The 19302-nt window shown below is 52.6% G+C and overlaps 1 protein-coding gene across 1 annotated transcript; it reads right to left on the bottom strand.

Annotated features, from left to right (window-relative positions):
• Window positions 1-881: 881 nt before the first annotated feature.
• Window positions 882-19191, bottom strand: Adra1d (adrenoceptor alpha 1D). Its single transcript, XM_038330991.1, has 2 exons — window positions 17789-19191; window positions 882-2017 (listed from the first exon to the last, which is right to left on the bottom strand). The coding sequence occupies exons 1-2, from the start codon at window positions 18879-18881 to the stop codon at window positions 1422-1424; spliced, it is 1689 nt and encodes a 562-aa protein (XP_038186919.1). The 5' UTR covers window positions 18882-19191; the 3' UTR covers window positions 882-1421.
• Window positions 19192-19302: the final 111 nt, after the last annotated feature.

Below are 19302 nucleotides of genomic sequence, written 5' to 3'. Positions count from 1 at the left end.
TCTCAAAACCCAGACCCCAGCTCACTTTGTAAACTACTTCCTTCTAAGCCCTGCTACCATTTCCTTTCTAACCTTGTCAGAGTATCATGAAAGGCTTAGTGTGCGGTGATGCTTCAGGCAGGCTGTCCCCTTAGCAGAGGACAGCCGTCTTCCTGTACATGTTGGCACCAGTAACCGGCTCTTCCAGTTTGGGGCTTTGTTTTGATAGCTGTCCTCTATGGGCCCATTGGTCACAGTTATCACACCCACGCAGGCTGTATAAATGTGGTTGGTATTTTCTTTTGAGAGACTGAATTGCTTATGATCATGGGATGTATGCCTTATTCAGAGCTAAGGAATATGACTCCTAGGTGTGGGCTTTCTCCACAGACTTGTCTGCTTGGGTGTACATCCTTTCATGCATTGTCTTACCAGTTGCACTGGTAGCCAATAGGTTTCTCGAGGCCCTTGGAGCATCACGGATATATTTAGGGAGGCTGACAAAAAGAAAGTTTGTGCTTATGTGACTTTTAAAAGCCAACAAAGCCCCAAAGTCCTTTAGCCTTGCTAAAAGATCCAAAGGACAGTGTCCAAAGGACGTGACCCCCATGGACGAAGGAGAGAACTCCCAAAATATGTTTCTGACCTCTACCCTCCCCGCAAGCCCCAAAGGGCCACAACTATCAGAGAGGCAGCTATGATAAAACTAGCAAGGTAAGCATAGACTATCCTGAGGTGGTCTAAGGGTTTCAGAAGAGGGAGGCTCTATATGAATCACAGGCCAAAGATGGACAGTTTGCACAGTCTGAACAAAATATAAGTACTCTTACCAATAAATAGGTTTCAAAATGATAAATAAGGCTGGCTCTCCCCTGTCGGCAGCCTGGAATCCCAGTGAGAAGTGATCGGCACAGACAGGCACAATGAATTATGTACAGAGTGTAAACAGTAAAGGCCCCTGGGGGAAATAGTGAGGGCTCAGCCAGGTGAAGGGTGCATACAGGTTAGGAACGTGGGGAGGAGGCCCTGGGCCTAGGGCGACAAACAACAGATTTGTACGGCCGGCATCCAATATGCCACCAAAGCTTGCAGTATGGCAGGTCCTACTGACTTCCTCCGGGTGGCAGATCGGTGTCCACTGATCTTCTTCCTGGGAGCAGCAGAGTACGAATCTGTACCTCTTCCTCCCCAAGGCGAGTGGCCACACCTAAAGTCTTCTGCCTAGACTTCAGGAGCAGCTGACTAAGCAGTTTCTCAATCTGGATGAGAAAAGTGAATCCCGCACTTCCAGAAGAGCTCTGGGCACCTATGTCCAGCAGGGGGCGCCATAACTCACCACCTACAAAGTGATCAGGTTCCAGGTCCTGGATCCAAAGGCAGCAGCATCCCTCAACGCACCTCACCCCTGGCTTCAGCACATCTCCCAGCCTAGGTCTCGGTCCTTAAATGTCAGTTTCCCGGAGATTGCTGTAGTCGACTGGTTCATAGGCAGGGCAGATGACAGCCTCTGCCCCATCTTGGGGAACGCTTAGAGACACTGCCTCTACCTCCGAGCGCAGGGTGCACGGAGCCTCCGCGCGCCGAGTGCCTCCAGAGCGGATCTTGTGGGACAGGCTGGACACCTTCGCGCGCAGCTGGGTGGTGGGTCTCTGCAGCGGCCCGAGCAGCTTCCACTCCCGGAGGGCGGAGGCTGGCTTTCGACGCCCGGAGACCGGAGCCTGCGCCTCGGACGTGTCTGCGGAGCCTGGGCCTGGGTGTGCAGTGAGGGCTAGGGGAGCTCCCGGGGGCGCGACTCGTGGGCTGGGGACATAGTCGGGACGCTGGTCGCCTATCGAGGCTCGCCAGTGGTGACCGTAGACGCGCCAGAGGCGGCGGCGGCGGCGGCGACATTGGCAGCGCAAGAGGCGAAGGAAGGCGCGCTTGAACTCGCGACTAGAGCAGGGATAGATGAGCGGGTTCACACAGCTGTTGAAGTAGCCCAGCCAGAAGATGACCTTGAAGACGCCCTCTGATGGTTTCAGCTGCGGGAACAGAGAACCTGCAGGGGACAGAGACCCGGGTAGTTAACGGATGTCGGTAGCGGGGAGGTTGACAGCTGCCTACCACTGAAGCTGAGTCATCGGCAGGAGCTCTCAAGGGGGTCTTTCTCTGTGAAAAAGGGGGCGAAAAAAGAATCATCTTCCTGTCTTCTGAGTCCGACCTGATAGCTGTTTGAGCACAGGCAACCAATCCAGACCAGAGTGAGACCAAACTACGCGCGCGCGGCTGCAGTTTCTCAATCGGCAGTCTTCCCTATGGAGCCCAGTTACTGGGACCGATGTGGAGGTCTCCTTGTGCACCCCTCCCCCGGTTTCCGCAAAGGGCACTCTCTAAAAGACCCCAGCACGTCTTGTTCTTTAAGGCGTTGATGTGGAAGCATAATTCGGCTACAAGTTTCATGTAAAAATATTTTGACTTATTTTTTATATACAAAATGAGTTCATTTGCCATCTTTCGTATGGTGTTTTATGGCACTCTGTCTGTGTTCCCTACTGCCTAAGCACAAAGAGAAAGAAGCCCAGAATTAAGGGGCAAGCAAAGTTTGCCCAGTGCTGGATACTGTGGAGGAGTCAGGAAACATGGTGCTCGCTCTAGGTGACAGTGTGATTGAAGCGCGGGGCTGAGTGCAGGCTCAGGGACACCGCCCAACCATCGCAGACTCAACCAAGACCAGACAAGCATGGAGTCAGTGGCTGCAGAATGAACTCAGGACACCTCACCGGGGCTCCATAATGGAGGGCCTTGGATGAAGGCTCAGCTTTCACTCTGTGGGTAGTCGGAAGCCAGAGAGAGAGAGAGAGAGAGAGAGAGAGAGAGAGAGAGAGAGAGAGAGAGAGAGAGAGAGAGAGAGAGAGAGAGAGAGAGAGAGAGAGCTCAGAATTAAGCTTCAAGAGTGCACTCCCCATGGCTGTAAAATTGCGGGGTTGTGGAGCTGTTGCGGGGCAATTGGCTAGGAAATGCTTCTCGCATCGTTTTGGTTGAGGGCACAGAACCCCAGGCAGGTAGGATGGGTGCTAAAACCCCCATGTCCCCTAGGATCCTAAGGAAGCCACTCTCAGGGAAAGGGGACTGAGCGTAAATGCAATCCAGAGGCTACTGTCTCCCCAGCCTCCTCAGCAGCAGCTGGGGCCAGGTGCTTCATTTCAGACACAGAAGGTTAGGAGTGGCGTTCCTTGACAAATTACGTTTTTTCCTCTGCCCTTGATTCCTCCAAAAAGGGATAACGTGTCCCCTCCCCAGGGGTAGAGGCACTCTGCCCCCCTCGCTAACCGCTTGCAGGTCATCTACTAACCACGTGGAGAAACAGGTCCTGATGCTGAGACACAGTGGAAGGAGGGAGGGCAGCACCCAGCACACAGAGCAGCCTCTTACACTTGCTCACGTGGTCCCCAGCAGCTGACCTGATCAGCCACCCAAGGTCTCCCTTTCTTTCTCTGTGAACTGGAGACAATAATGTTCCCCTGGATGGGATCTCATGCCGATTCATAGATTTCAGGGCTCAGTGCTTAGCAGAATTTTAACTTAAACGTGTTGGGCTGGGAGTATAGGTAAGTGCTAGAGAACTCAGGCAACACTGGAGAGCCCCTGCACTCAATCCCTAGGTCTGCAAGCAAATCAACCAGCCAGCCCTCCCACCCACCCACCCCTGGTATCTGCTCATTCCTCCAGTATTTTCCTCTGACTTTTCAGAGCGGGTCCCACAGCCTGGGGAGGGGAACCTACCAACTATATCTAGAGAGCAATCAGAAATAGTAACTGAATACTGTGGGTTTGTGGGTACTGGGGCTTAGTAAGGTTGATTTCCCCTGGAAGAGGGGTCAGGCAGTCCCTAGAAAATGCCAGAAGGACCTTACACTGCAGGAAGATGGCCCTCAAGAACAGGATCCCTCAGCGGCTGCAAAGCCAGGGCAAACGCTGGCAATAACATTCTGACTCAGACAGTCTTCTCTATTTAGCCGTGGATGATACATCAGTGGGCTATGCTTTCCAGCGGTTGTTGCCAGCCTGGCTTTTATTCAGATGTGTGGACAACATGACATGTTTTAGTACTGCCCCAGTCTGTACTGCAAACATTGGTGCTTTAATTTATGCACAACTGACTTGTCCAGAGTCTTTCTGGAACGGGAATTCCTCACACACGAAGGGGCTAGGATTTGAAGGCAGCCTTCCAGCCCTGGCAGCTGCCCTCTGCCTCCCTGGAGGTCTGACTGGAGGTCTGACTTTGAGTTCCTCCAGAGGCAAGCTCTGGGACAGGGTTCAAGAGCAAGTCTTTAGCCTGGGAGCAAACACCTTGAGTAGGTGCTAACACAGGGGGAGGGGATGCTAGGAAGTCAGTTGCTAATGTGGAGAACGGAGGCTTAACTCCAAAGGGGCTTTCCCCACTAATGGGGAGGGATGTGGAGGGATGTGGGTACCTACCACTCACTCCCACCAGTTGCCAGCTGCTTTCTCCAGCTATTCATTTCCCCCACTTTCTGCCTACTTTACGGATGGACTGTAACGATGGATGGGCCATGGAAGCCCCCGGGGAAGCGATGCAGGCAGACACTCAGGAGCAGGTAAACTGAAAGTCCGAGGGAGATGGGTGGCCCCTCAGCCTCCACCACAACCGGTTCTTACTCTCTGACGACTGTGTGCTTAGAAAAGTCAGGCACCTGTGCTGCAGGTTGCAGATTCCAGGGGCAGCAGGTCTTGGGAGACTTTTTCCTAATTATGGTCCCAGATGAGGACCACAGAGGCCAGCGAGGAGCACGCCTCTCCCTACTGGAATGGTGCTCCAGCCGCCACCTCCACTTCTCCCTCTTGTTGTAATATCCCTCCTCTCCATACTTTCTCTGCAGCTCACACACCTTGCAAGGATCTCTGGGGTCTGAAGGGGTTGTAGGCATGCCCTTCCCTGTTGCACAATATGTGTGGGATGGAGAACTGTCTAAAGACCCCTGAAAATGGGCCCTCGTCAGGGATGATGCTGCAGAGGCATCAGTGGACAAATCCTTCTTTGCCATTGCCACCCCCTTCTAGTCTGCCTGAGACAGCTGTTGGGCCCACCATGCTTTGTCTTCTTATCCCTCAGGGCATCAGCTCTGTCACAGGTGCCCTGGAAACTTGAGTCTCAGTGCGTATTGAGATAGGGCAGTGTGTTACAGGTGGGGCCTTGTGGGAGGCAGGTGGGTTGTGTGGCTCCACTCTCATGGATGGATTAGTGCTGTCTGGTGGGAGTGGGCCAGGTCTTGTGAGGCTGGACTAGTTCTCACGACAGCGAGGTATAAAGCAAGGCCATCTCAGACACCTGTTCCTCTTGTACCTAAGCCATTCCCCTTCTTGCTTCTCTTCCATGCTGTGATGCTTCCAAGTGATCGTCCCAGATATTGATGCTGATGTTGTTTGGGTTTCCCAGCTACCAGAACTGTGATGCAAATACGCTTCATTTCTTTACAAGGTAATTAACCTCAGTTGTTTTGCTATGATAACATAGTACACTAAAACTATGAAAGACTCAAAGGGTATGTGGGAGTCTTGGAGCCAGAGCTACTTTCAGCACTAGGGTACCCTCCTCCTTGGCTCTAGTGGGTTTACTCTCCCATCCTGAACATTGTCCTCCGGTTTCTTGTAGACACAAAGTCCAGCTGGGCAAACCTTAGAAGTTCTTTTTGTCTTTCTTTTAAGAAGGAGGCTACTGTGTGTTGCCCTCTACCTCCCTGTGTGCTCTAGCCTCTACCTTTCCATAGGTCCCCAGTGTCACAGCCCTGCTCTAGCATTCTCTGTCTAATGTATGTCCTTGTAGGAGCTATGTGACCACTCTACCCTCTGGCTGTGCTCTGCTTGTGATGGGATCCCCATTCTTGCTTTTGGGCTGTTTTGCATGGCTGTCCAGGATGCTTTTCCTACACATTGGGCAGTGACAACGTCCTGTGTGATATCATCCATCCACTTCTGACCAGCAGAAGTGACTTACAAAGCCCTCCCCTCACAACACATCATACTCACTTTGAAGTGCAGTGGGTACCGATACCTGTAGACTCTTCTCTATTGCACCCCACACTATACCCGTCATCAACAGTCTGTCTCTGTTTCCTTGTGACTGCTGTGGCCCAGCCTACCACCCTTGTCTAAGGGCAGGACCTGCCAAAGGGGTATCTCCACACAGCAGTGAGCACGCGTGCGCACACGCATGGGGGGGGGAGGTCCTTGGCAAGCACAAGCCAGAGCTGTTCTATTCTTTACTTACAGGTGCTGCACACAGCCCAAGGCAGCCCCACACCCTCCCTCTCTTTATCCTTAGCTATAGTGTAACCATTTGCCAATGCCTTGGGTTTGTTCCTGGCGTCTGCCTCCTTCTCTGCTTAGTAGGCACTCATGTTGCCAGCATCACTGCCATTTCCTTCACCACCATCCCGTATCCACATTCCTCACCCAGCCGGAATTTGACCCGTGAGCCACAGAGTCACGTCCTGAATACTTGTAGGTCTCTGACCTTGGTTGTGTGCTAGGCACCTGCTGTGAGAACTCCTTCCTCTCCTTCGGCCAATAGCCTTTAAGATACCAGCCCACTTGAGTCTTTAAGGCTATTGGTTGAAGGAGCAGAAGGAGTTCCCACAGCACCAGCTCTTTCTTTCCCCCAGCTCTGTCCTAAGGTCCTCCTTCCCCTCCCAGCTCTGGGATGTCATGCTCACAGCCCTGTGTGTCTAGCCCTTTACACAGGTGCTGGGATCCAAATCGGCCCCTGTGCTTGCATGGTGAGTCCTGCGAGCAGTTCTGCCCTTCAGATGACCTTAAAAAAGTTAAACTGATCATGCTTGTTCCCTGCTCAAACCCCTCCAGCAGCTTCTGTTTCCTCAAGGTGACGGGGTGGGGGCACAGATGTATTATGTACACAATTCCACATACCTCCTCCCTCCCCCGTCTTCTACTCTGCTGCAGCCACCATCTTCCTTGCTGCTTCTCACCTACGCTGGACCGCAGCCTTCCCTCCACCCCTGAGTTTTCTTCCATCACAGGTTCCACATAACTGGATGCGTCCAGTCTGCTTACTTCTCACTTAGACCTACTGTGCTGACCACCTTCTCCCGTCCTGCTGGAGTCACTATTCATCTTCTTTGTCCTCCATCCACCCTGGGCAGGCGCCTCCAGGACAGGACTTCTGTCTACTTTGCTTGGCCCTGCTGAAGGAGTCTATCCCACCCCTCCGCCTATGCCTAGCTCCTCCTCCAGGCAGGCCCTCAGCCTGGCTCCTGGAGCCTGGAACCTCTTTACTCCGATTTTGCTGACATGGCTGCAGCATCCCTGGCAGCCTCTACCTGTCCACCTGTCCACCTGTGTCCTCCAGTCTGCGCACAGCGGCAGGGAGGCTTTTTCTTAAAAATGGTTTCTCTTTCTTTCCTCTATCCTTTCTTAGTGGCATCTCATAGAATTAAGAATATGCTAAAACTCCTATATCACAGGGAGACATAGAACGAACGACCTTTGTCTGCCTTCCTCTGATTTCACATTTAGCCCCAAGCAGGTCCTCCTACTTGGGCCTCTCTCTAGCTACTCATCTCTCACCCCTGCTCAGTTTCCATCCATCTGGCTTGGCTGTACCCACTTGCCTTCCTGAAGGTCTTACAGGAGGGTTGTTAGCTCCCCGGAAGGCCCATGTGTTGAAGGTGTGATTCCCCAGTCCACGCAGCTACTGGGAGGTGGTGACATCTAACCGGGGACTGGCTAGAGGATTTCAGGTCACCGGGAGTATGGCTCCTCTCCTGTTTCCCAGCCACTCACTGCTTCCATGACATGCTGCCTCACCACATGCCCCAAACAATGGGCCAACCAATCAGACTGCAGCCTTCCCAGCAGTGACCCAAAAGAAAGCTTTCTCCTTTTTACTTAGCTACCTCAGATCTGTCACAGAGACTGACAACACCCACTAACACCCATGTGGTATACGAGGTCTAGCTTAGTGTCCTTCAGTGTAGGCACTGCTGATCAGAAAAGGGCCTGTCTGGTCAGCAGGTAAATGTTGTTGGCTGCTTCAGCAGGGTACATACTGTGGCAAAGGAGACAGGGGCTCTTTGCAGCTTGGTTTATACAGGACAGCGCTATTTCCCAAGGAGCAGAAGGGTAGGCTGAGGAGGAGCTGCCGGGATTTGGGGGAAGTCAAGAGAGGGACACGAGCAAATAGGCCAAGCCCTGAGAGGCTGGGCAGCTCCGAGGCCCAGAGGCTTTGTGATTAAGAGCCTCTTCTGGCATCCCCAGAAAGGAGCATGTCCTTGGCAACTTGTCAGAATTCACAGCCAGCCCTGAGCATAAGTTGTAGCTGGCCATGAAGTATCAGACTGTGTCCCCCACTCTCTGCTTTTTGTCCTTCCTCTACTAGTGACCTCTGTCAAGAGCATGCATGCTATTTCTCTAGTTGAGAGCTACTAGGAGTTAAAGATTCGTCATCTTCTGATGCTCATGCCTCCTCTCACCTCAGGGTCTGGACAGAAGGAATGCAAGCCCCAGATAACTCCTATCTCCCAGCTCTCCAGCTGGCCACTTAGAGGCTCTTACACCAGTGCTCACAGCATCCCCTCCCCAAGGGACCTTTGTCCCCTGCAGAGCCAGAAAACCTCTTTGATAAGCAACTTGAACTGAGGACCTGTAAGGAGAACACTCTCTCTCTCTCTCTCTCTCTCTCTCTCTCTCTCTCTCTCTCTCTCTCTCTCTCTCTCTCTCTCTTTGTGTGTGTGTGTGTGTGTGTGTGTGTGTGTGTGTGTGTGTGTGTACTAGATGTTCATTTTGGGGAAGTAAATCCTGGGTAGAGGCAGAAGCATGAGCAAAGGTCCTGAAGCAGCAAGAAGCCCCCAGGGTTTGGGCAGAAATCCAGGAAGTTCAGATGGCTGCAGAGGAGGCTGAGTGGGGGAGGAATGAAAAGAAACAAGGTGACTTTGGATTGGGAGTAATCATGGCGGGCTGTGAGGAAGAGGTGACCTGGATAAGATCTGGACCCCATATACATTAAGAGGACATGGAAGGGCACATTGAGGGCACTGCCAGTTTCCTATGGTGAAGGGTCACTGGCAGAGTCTCCTCACTTGAGATAGATCAGGAATGGGTCAGATGTTCTTCCGGGCCCCAGCATTGCCTGCCTCAGGACTGTTGGGTCCCCTGGAGTTGGCAGAGAACCTTGGCCTTCATTACAGGCTGAGGGACCTGGGATGGTAGGGCAGCTTTCAGAGTTCACTATGGACATAAACTCCAGGCTCACATCCTCTGGCCTCCTCTAGGCCTGTGGTGGGTCCTCCCATCTACCACCAACTCTTTTCATCTGTTTTTGCTAGCTCTTCACTTTCCTAGTCTACTCCCTTTCTTCCCCCCTCTATATCACTTCCTTCCTGATCTCCCCTGCTCCGGTCTGTGGCCTCAGACTAGTTGGGTGACTGGGGTGGCACTTGTGTCCAGGAACTCCTGCGCTTAGTCACGCTGGACTTACTCCAAGCAGGAGCCCCTGTGGACTACACTGACTATGCTCCTGGTTATGTGCAGGGTAGAAGCTTCTGCCCAGAACAGAAGGTCCCCCTGGCAGTGGGCACCATGGGAGGGAGTCCCAGCACTGAGCGTCCTGTACATCGCCAATCACAGGGCCAACATCTGTTCTGTGTCATCATTGCAAAGCCAGGAAGGCAAATCTTCCACTTACTCGGGGCTTAACTCAGGGGCCATGGGCTTTTAGTTTCTGTCTCGCAGAGCCCAGACCACTCAGGAAGAAGCCATGTCTTATGACCATGCTGAGGTCTTCCTCATGACAAGCAGCCAGTGGAGAAGGACATCTGGCAGAGAGCCTGGGGGATTTGTGCAGGGGCCGAGGGTCTGGGTGATGTTTAAGACTGAAAACGTGGCTACAGACTGATATCTTACCCTGGCTCAGCCCAGTCTCTCATCCAGGCAAGCGATAACAAGGATGTGGGGGCCGAGTGCCTGGGTTCCAATGTTAGACCTTACACCAAGCGAGCAGGGAACTTTGACCACGTTACTCAGCCTCCCTGTGTCAATTTTCTCTCACGTCCAACACAACAGCGGACAGCACTGATGTCGTGGCACTGCGGTGGCGGGGTGGGGGGAGGTGATCTCCTGCCAGGAAGGTGAGGGGAGCTGATTGGCTTAGGCAGGGTAGAGGGAATGGGAAAATGAGACCGGCTGAAGAGACCATTCTGCTCATTGGGCAGAATGCCTGGTTGGGGTGTGGAGGAGGCTGATGCTCTGGCTGTGGGCACCACAGAGAGTACGGAGATGCCACTCTCCATGTGGGAAGAGGGTAAGTAGCAGGCTCAGGGGAGTGGAAAGGCAAGCCCAGGAAGAGGAGCTAGTATGTCAGGGTGGGAGTTCAGCAGATGGAATGAGGTTGTCCAGACCTTCCATGGCGGATACGGTTAAGTCGGATTGGCACAAGGTAGCCTCACAAGGGTCCCAGCAGAGGGTACGAGTCAGATGGTGATGTGATGGTGGACACTTGTGCACAGAGCAGGGCCCAGGGCTGCCTCGGGGGCTGCAGAAGGTCAGGGAATATCTTTCCCTTAGATCTTCTAGGGAGACAGCCTTGCCAGGAGTTTGATTTGAGGACTTAGGACCTTCCTCCCCAGAAGATAATTCATTGTTTGAAGCCATTAAATCAATGGTCATTTGTTAAGCTAAGAAAGGAAATTAATATGGTCTGAGGGTCCAGAAGGTGGAGTTAAAATTAAATGGGGCTCAGAGGGGAAGAAGACCCCCCCCCCCAAGGAGGCTGAGGGTACCACCAGAGAGGTGTGCAGGGTAAGACCTGAGGGATGGTGAGAGTCCAGGAGAGAAGCTGACAGGATAGGAGAGGCTTGAAGGCACCCTGGAGAGTGACTATTGGGTTGCTGTTGGCGACAGTGCCAAGGGGAAGAGGGGCTGGTATGGCAAGAGCGGGCGGAGGCATTGCTGGCTGGAAGAGGAGGACCGGTCTCAGAACAGTGGCAAGGATGTCTCACAAGTAGCCATAAGTGAGGAAAGGTACCAATGAGATGGCATGGGAGGGAGGAGGGCAAAGGAGGCCACCATGCTAGCGGGGAGCATCTTAAGACAGCTCTAGATAGGGCTATGTGCTGTGCATAGGAGGGCTGGCGGACGATAGAGAAAGCTGGAAGGAAGGAAGTGGTGGAAGCAGACCTGTTAGGAAGGAAAGAACTTAGGAGGATTAGAGCTAAAGGGAACTTACAAGGGCTCCCAAGGGCACCCTGAGGCTGTCCCTGGGCAGAGCACCGACTGTGTAGAGTCAATGGTTTGTACTGGCTGTTGAGAGCTGACTGTTCCATTCTCAGGAACTTTGCAAACTGGGTGGTTGTGTTTTTCATAACCTGACACTGACCACGATGAGACCATTTGCACCACAGGAATGGGCAGATGCTACAAACCAGTCCCATCCCAGGGCCAATGAGAATGTGTTTATCAGCGCACCATTGTACCACATGGGAGAATGGTGGGCCCAATTCTGGATTTGAGACGCACAGGAGTAAGAGATGGGAGGGAGTTAAAAGTGCTCGGAGCAAATGAAGTGCTTAGTCATGGGACTGGCTGCCTCTCAGAAATGGGAGGCAAAAGAAGAGACAGGGAGGTGAGAGCCATACTGAGGCTGAGCTCAACATAATGGGAGCCAAGGAGGACAGAGAAGATGGATTCAGACAGAGATCCACTGAGGATGAAGGGGGAGGATGCAGGTGAGCACAAGGGCTCAACATGGCTCTAAAAGGACAGAGGAGAGGGAATGTCAGTCTAGTCTGGAGTATGAAGTGCCATCATAGACCAGTCTCGGTACAATGGAGCCACACCAATGACTAAGGGTGAAAGTGGAGGAGACAGCTTGTGACCCTAACACTAAGGCATCATATGTGTTTTTGGGTTTTCTAAAAGTATTGTGTTTCTTAGCTCCATCCTGAACCTGAACCAGAACCGATGGCAGATAAGACAGCAGTGTCAGCAGCTGAGAGCTCACATTGTGGTACCCTAATTGTCATTAGAGAAACAGCAAGTGCCAGGCCTGGGGCCGGGGAGTACAAGCTGGACCTGAAATTCCCAGTAAGACTGGAGAGCAAGAGCACACTCAGATCCTGAAGGCTTGTCAAAGGTTCCTGAATGAAATCTGTGGCTAAGTACAAAACCTGTAAGATACCACACAAAAGCACAGATGCCTAGAAACCATGCCAGAGAATAGACGATCAAGTGAGAGGGACCAGCTGTGCAGCATTGTCCCTATAAGTTAACACTATTGTGTGCACACTGAAGATTTTATTATAAACTGCCATAAATACTCCGATAAAATAAAGCGAAGTGAAGTTAAACACAGGGCTGGTCTGTGCCACTCAGACCCTGGCATGCGGAATAATGGAGAGGTACGGATTTCTTCACTTCCCCAGCCTGCGCAAGTTCCCTGAGCACCTGCTCGGCTTACAGACACGGACCAGGTTTTCGGATTTGCACACACCAATGCAAGTGCGTATGCTTTAAGTGTATAACACGGTGACAATACTCGCATCTGTTCCCAAGCAGGAGACGGAACATTCCCAGCGTCACGAAAGGTTCTAGCACTTGCTTCCAGTTGGTACTCGTTGTCCCCACCCTCTCTCACACGCAAAGGCAACCACTATTTTAACTTTTATCATCGGCTAGATTTTTTTTTTGCCTGTTTTTGAATGTCATACACACAGAATCATATGGTAAACACACTTTATGCTTCCAATCTGGCTTACTCCACCCAGTAGGAAGTCCATAAAATTCACTTGTTGTTTTTCCTTGCTGTACAGTCTATGAACAAATGGTTTATTTCTCCATTCTCCTGCTCGGGGTTCATCCATTGGCCTGTTTAACTCGCTAACTCCCCATTACATGTCTGCCAAGCATGCGTACCCCACCAACACGGCTACTCTACTGTGCCTACGTGGTCAGTTTCCTCGGCCCTCACCCTGTGATACACACTTGAATGTTGACATCGTAGTGCATGGAACAAAGCAATGGACTAAGTCTGGGGGGTCAGAGATATGTTCTGTATCATAGAGACGGACTAACTATGAAAGACAGGTCCAGTTATGGCTCCCAGATGGCTGGAATGGGGTTGTGGGGCTTGGATGGACTGTGTGGACTTCAGTCAGAGCCTCTGAAGTTGCCCTGGGTAGTGACATTCAGAGGCCAGTGACAGCGCCTGGGGTGTAATTCACGGGTGGATTTTTATGGCTTGGGATCAGTTCCTCATCACTGCAAAAAATAAAACAGCCACAGAAGCCAGTGACATTTGGTGACCTGCTTAAACACACACACACACACACACACACACACACACACACACACACCTCCCCCCAAAACCAGAGAGCTGGAAATGAACAGCTTAGGGTCTGTCAGTGTCATCAGAGTGGCAAGGGGCGAGGCTGGGTCCTGCAAGTGAGCTTTCAAAGGCAGCCCTACTCCTGCGCCTCACCGAGAGGCACCTACTTATGTACACCAATGCCAAATGCAAGATAATACAGCCTTGCAGACACTAAGGAGGGCCCGGGGCCCTCCCTTTGGCATGCAGGGTATACAGGAAAGGTTACCAAACACTCAGCCTAGATCTTGGGGTGAGCAGACCCATGCACCACGTGTCCCGGGGCAGAAGCTCCAATCATATGCACTTCCAGCAGTGTACCTATGCTGGCCATCTTCCACCTTGACATTTTCCAGACAAGTCCTAGACAGTGTGTTCATCTCTATGGCAGCTGCCCTTGCCCATACACACTGAAGTTTGGGCTGCTTGTGACTATATAAAACTATATTTATATAATTTCTTATCACTTTTTTTTTCACGGCATCTCTCCTTGTGCGAACTTGTTTGAGACCAGGGGAAATGCCTGTCCTGGGAGGAATGTCAAGAGCGCTTTTCTCCATAGGCCCCACAGGGTATGTGTTTATTCTTTCCAGTCTGACCTGGAATGTCTCCGAGACTGAACAGGAGGCACCGTTCTGGCCTGTCCTGGAAGTGTGCTGTCATGGAAGGAGGGACAGGCCCGTGACCATGCACTGGGGCAAGGGCTGCAAGTGTCCACAAACAGCCCTGGCATCAGCAGCTCCCCGTGCTGCCTGGAGTTGTATGTAGTACCAGCCAGGCAATGTCTGAGGTTTCTGTTAAGTAACCTCTGCCTCCCTCTAGGAAATATGTGCTCTGGGAAAGTGAGGCAGACATACATGAGATGATCTATAGCATATCTGGGTCCTTTAAGATTTTGTGTGCCTGGCATCTGTCCTCGGGGGCCTCACAATTTAGTACACCTGTTGTTGGTCCTCCTTGGTAGTATATTTGGCTTGACCAATAGCATATTCCTCTTTTTAGGCTGGGGGGGTGGCAGGGTCTCATTAAACAGACTGCTTCAGCCTCCGCAGCGCTTGGGTTACATGTTGGGGCTGAAAGGTAGCAGTCTATGGCTCTGTGCCAGCATTCCTCTGGGATTCCAGACTGTTCCTTGCTACCCCATGACTGCTGTTTCTGCTCACCAGCTACCTCTCCATTGCAGCTGGGTCTCCTGAAGATGAGAGGTGTGGATGAGGGCACGGTGGACAGTTTAGCCCAGAGTGTGGCTGGATAGTTGTTTTCAGTTCTATAACCACGGACTTTGTGGACCTGCCTCTCTTCCCCAGTTCCTCTGTGTCTGCTGCTTGTGCTTGCCACACACAGCTGGCACACTCACGTGGGCCTGAAGGTTTCTTACCTACACAGCTGTACCGCGACTGTTCCTCAGCTGTTCCTCGGCTGTACCACACCTCTCCCAGCTGCCTTTCCTGACTTCTGTTTGGTTCTTTCTAAACAGGTACCCCCCCTGGCTTCTACCCTTCTCCTGCTACTTCCTGGGAGACTATACCCCCACACTCCTGCCAGCACCCTCATCTTCAACCTCTGTGCCAAATCTCCTATAGGCTTTATCCTAATACCTCCAGCTAAAACATGTTGGTCCCTTGAAGGCCACATTCCCCACAAAGTGTTGCAGCTCGGAATGTTCGCTCAAGGGCACCTCTTCTCACAAGCCCTCACAAGGGGAGTGTCAGGGCCTCCTGGCCCCCTTCCCTCCTCAACAGCCTCCTGCCCACTCTCTTGCTTCTACAGCAGTCTCTGCCCTCCTCTGTGCCCTCCAGTCTATACAGGGCAGAGTGGAATATTCTGTTTTTATTTGCTTGGCACCTGTCCTGTTTGTTCATTATTGCCATCTCCTCAGGATTAAGCACTGCCAGGAGTTTGAGCTGGCATGCACATCCAAAAACACACGACTTGATAGCTTTGCATATTCATACATCCATGTGATCCCTTCTTGGAGCCAGATATAGACATCTTAGGGATCCTATACCATGTGGAAGGAGCAGCAGAGATAAAGGGACAGAGAAAGAGCAGTGTATGCCAACAAGGGGAAGGGGTCATGGAGATCTGGAGATGATTTCCTGGAAGATGTGTGATCTGGACCTCAAAAACCAGTTCTAGTGTTCTGCCATGTTTTTAACCATAAAAAAGAATGAGAAAAAACTAATATTCAGCAGAAGAGTGGATCACACACCACACAGCAGTCTCAAATGCACTAATAATGGCCCCACACTGCATGAATCTCAAGGACATAACAAGGGATGGAAAAAAAGGCAGACTGAAGAATGATATGCACAGTGAATGCCACTGATACAAACTCTGAAGACACACAAGCAAAGCTGTGCTTTGAAATGAACGCGGATGTCTGTGGTAAGGGTATCAATAAATATGTGGGAGTAATAAATGCCAGCATTACCTCTGGGGAGGTGAGGGAGGAAGCGGGGCAGTGAAATCAACTGTGATCTATTCTGTGCAAGCAGCCAGAGGAAGGATATCAGGTAGATATGGTAAACTCGGCATATGCTCAGTGTGGGTGATCAGAGGCCCATGAGTGTTTATTAGAGTATTAAATTATGTATAATATACAACAGTATTATATTATTACATTAGTTTCTTTTCATTTGTGCATTTATTCTCTAACAAAATAGTTTAAAAGTAAAGGGAAATGTAAAAATGGAGGTGGCATTTCCTACCCAGGCTGAGCATTCCCTGTGGGGACTGGTGTGAGCTAGACACACAGAAGAGTGAGGTGCCCTTGAACAGGTTCCACAAGGCAAGGCCAGAGCAGGGCCATGGGGCTGGGCCTTGGAGAGGGTGTGTGTGTCGGGGGAGCACACTATCTTTATCCTGGCTCTCTGTCTCTCTCTTCAACTGTGTTGCTTCCACATTCCCCAACCCAACCGCAAAGCAGACCTTGGCTGGATGATTCTTAAGTGGGGGTTTTATTCCTTATCCTGATCTCTCTCTCTCTCTCTCTCTCTCTCTCTCTCTCTCTCTCTCTCTCGATTCACATACACCTCAATCACTCTCATATACAGCCATTCATTGGCTCTCACAAAATTTGTCAAGGTCAGCATTATCATCACCACTGTCTTTTAAAGATGAAGAAACGGAGGCCTGAGGCCACATAGCTAGTAAGAGGCAGAGCTGGGATTTGAACTCAAGCTGCCTGACACCAGCGCCTGTGTCCTCAATGGAGAACAGTATTGCTCCTCATATGCCAGGCACCATTCTGGGTGCTATGGATTCAGTGATGATACAGTTGAAAGGAAAAGCTAGAGAGCCAGTGACGGAGGGAAACACCGAGCCAGTGGGGCATTTAAGCACTAAGAGGTTTGGGGGTCATCCAGACAGAGGGAAGATCAAGTGAGAAGATCAGAAATTGGTACAGGCAAGGAACTAACTCACTGAGGGTCAGGGCCAGGGCAGAGGGAGGAAACCCTTCCCTGAATAGCCCCTTTCAGATGGGAAGGGGATCTGCTGAGGCGTCCTGCACTTTAAGCCTGTGGTCTTCTTCCTGTAAATATTGACCGCAACCTGTTTCGGTTTAGACAATAATAAATCTGAAGGCTACCCTCTGTAGGCTGTGGAAGGCAGGTTTATTTCCAAGTAGTGTGAAAACACCAAGGGACTTGTAGGAGAGTGACACACTCAACTATGATAAATAAAAGTCACTGTGGCAGATGTAAAAATGCTGCCCCTTTCTCCTCTGTGCTGGTCCAGGCCCTGGGCCGGCTCCAGGGCTTTCAGGCTCAAGGGGTGGGAGGAGTCCTCTGAGAACTGGTGTGCCTCCTTCAGGACTGCAGGGCCCTTGTATGGGGAACTAGTTTACCCTGTAAATGATTATAAACAATAGTAACTGTCCTCTTGACAGTTTTCTCATCCTGTCCTTTCCACCTTCCCAGGTCCCCTCCTTCAACCCACTCACAAGAGGAGATTTCAGAAGGGAAAGTCCACAGGGTTCCCACAGTGGGGCCACTGGATGAATGCCTACTAGAGAAAGCAGGGTCTCTGGTGTCTGTTGAGATACACAAGGTGATTGGCCTGGGTCTGCTGCCGGTGAATGAGTGAGTGCATGGGGGCTCGCCCCCTATGTATCTGTTTCCAGAGATGGGCATCACATACCCATCACGTAAACTGGGGGTCGCATGAACTGCTGACCACATGTTACAGGGAAAGGTTTGCAGATTTCCAAGGAACTAAAGCAAGGCCAGCATTTGTAATGGCTACAAAGGGTAAGAATGAGCAACCTGTAAAAGACAACCCAGAAGTACCAAGAGCCCTTTGCTCTCCCTCTAAAACAGTAAGAGACCGGAAGTTCATAAGCGTCCATTGTCAGGTTGTGGGTCATCTAAGCCTTCCAGGAAGGGACTTCCCAGAAGAGAAGAGGGGTCTAATATGAGGGGAATCACTCACCCAGTGGCAGGACGAAGAAGAAGGGGAACCAGCACAGGACGAAGACACCCACGACTATGGCCAGCGTCTTGGCAGCCTTCTTCTCGCGGGAAAACTTGAGCAATCTTACAGAAAGCGAGCTGCGCAAGGTGTGGCCCTTGCTACTCTGTGTCCCTTGAGCTCCTTTGGTGCTAGCAGTTGCACCGCGACAGTGGATCCTCAGTACCACCTCAGAGGCCTTGCCAGGCTCCCGCTTGATGCCTGCTTCGAGGCTGCGCGTGGTACTGCGCGCGACCACGTACACGCGGCAGTACATGACCACGATCACCGCCATGGGCAGGTAAAAGGAGCACACCGATGAGAAGACAGCATAGCCCACTTCCTCGGTGATGCCGCAGAAACGCTCATCCGGGGGCACTGGCTCCTTCCAGCCCAGTAGTGGTCCCACAGACACCACCAGGGCCACTGCCCAGAGCAGAGCCAGGATGGCAGCAGCCTTGCGCTCTGTCATAATGGCTGGGTACTTGAGCGAGTGGCGCACGCCCACGTACCGGTCCACAGAGATGGTGCAGAGGCTAAGGATGGAGGCGGTGCAGCACAGCACGTCCACCGCGGCCCATACGTCGCAGAAGGTCCTGCCGAAGGCCCAGAAGCCGAGAACCTCCATAGTGGCAGAGAAGGGCAGCACAGCTGCACTTAGCAGTAGGTCAGCCACCGCCAGGTTCACGATGAAATAATTGGTGACCGTCTGCAGGTGGCGGTTGCAGGCCACCGAGAGGATGACGAGCAGGTTGCCGGCAACAGCGGTGAGGATGAAGGCTGCTAGGAAGACTCCCACTCCCACGCCCTGTGCACTCACCACCAGTCCCCCGACGGCCGCTGAGCCATTCACCTCACCGCTGGCCGCAGCCCCCGGTTCTCCCGTGGAGCTTTGGTTGTCCTCGCCGCTGCCGGTTCCCACCACAGCGCCGCCGCCAGTGGTCCCTGGCACGCCGCCCACCGCAGGGCCCTCGGGTCCAGCCGTGCCAGCTCCACCGCCCGCGCCGGAGCCCCCAGTGCTACTGTTCGAGCGGGGTCCTTCGAAAGTGACGCTCAGGAGGTCTCGGAAAGTCATCTCACGGCGTAGCCGTCGGGGCCCGAGCCCCGGCACTGGGCGAGCAAGTGGCGGGGAGAGGGCCCGTGGGCATCGCCGCAGCGCCGGAGCCAGCCCCCCGCGCGGGTCCCGTCGGTCCTGCCCAAGTTTCCGCAGCGGAGGGGGCCGCAGGGGAGCTGTGGTTCAGGGGGAGCGGAGGGGAGGTCACGGGACCGTGTAGGTCCCAGCGGGAACTGTGGAGCGAGGGAACCGGTCTAGCGGTGGCTGCGGAGTCACAGGGAGGGAAGGGCTGGGGCGGTCGACCTGAGTCCTTCTCCAAGCGTGTCCAGGCGAGCAGCAGCTCCGGGAGCGGCAGTGCAGGCAGCAGGCCTATGCAGCGCTTGGGACTCTGCGCGGGGGCGGGACGGAGGAGGGGCGGCCGGGAGGGAGGAGGGTCAGCCGG

This window comes from Arvicola amphibius, chromosome 5, assembly GCF_903992535.2.
Source record: "Arvicola amphibius chromosome 5, mArvAmp1.2, whole genome shotgun sequence".
Taxonomy (NCBI): Eukaryota; Metazoa; Chordata; class Mammalia; order Rodentia; family Cricetidae; genus Arvicola; species Arvicola amphibius.
The sequence above is the reverse complement of the archived record's forward strand: the minus strand, read 5'-3'. Positions and strand labels throughout refer to the sequence as shown.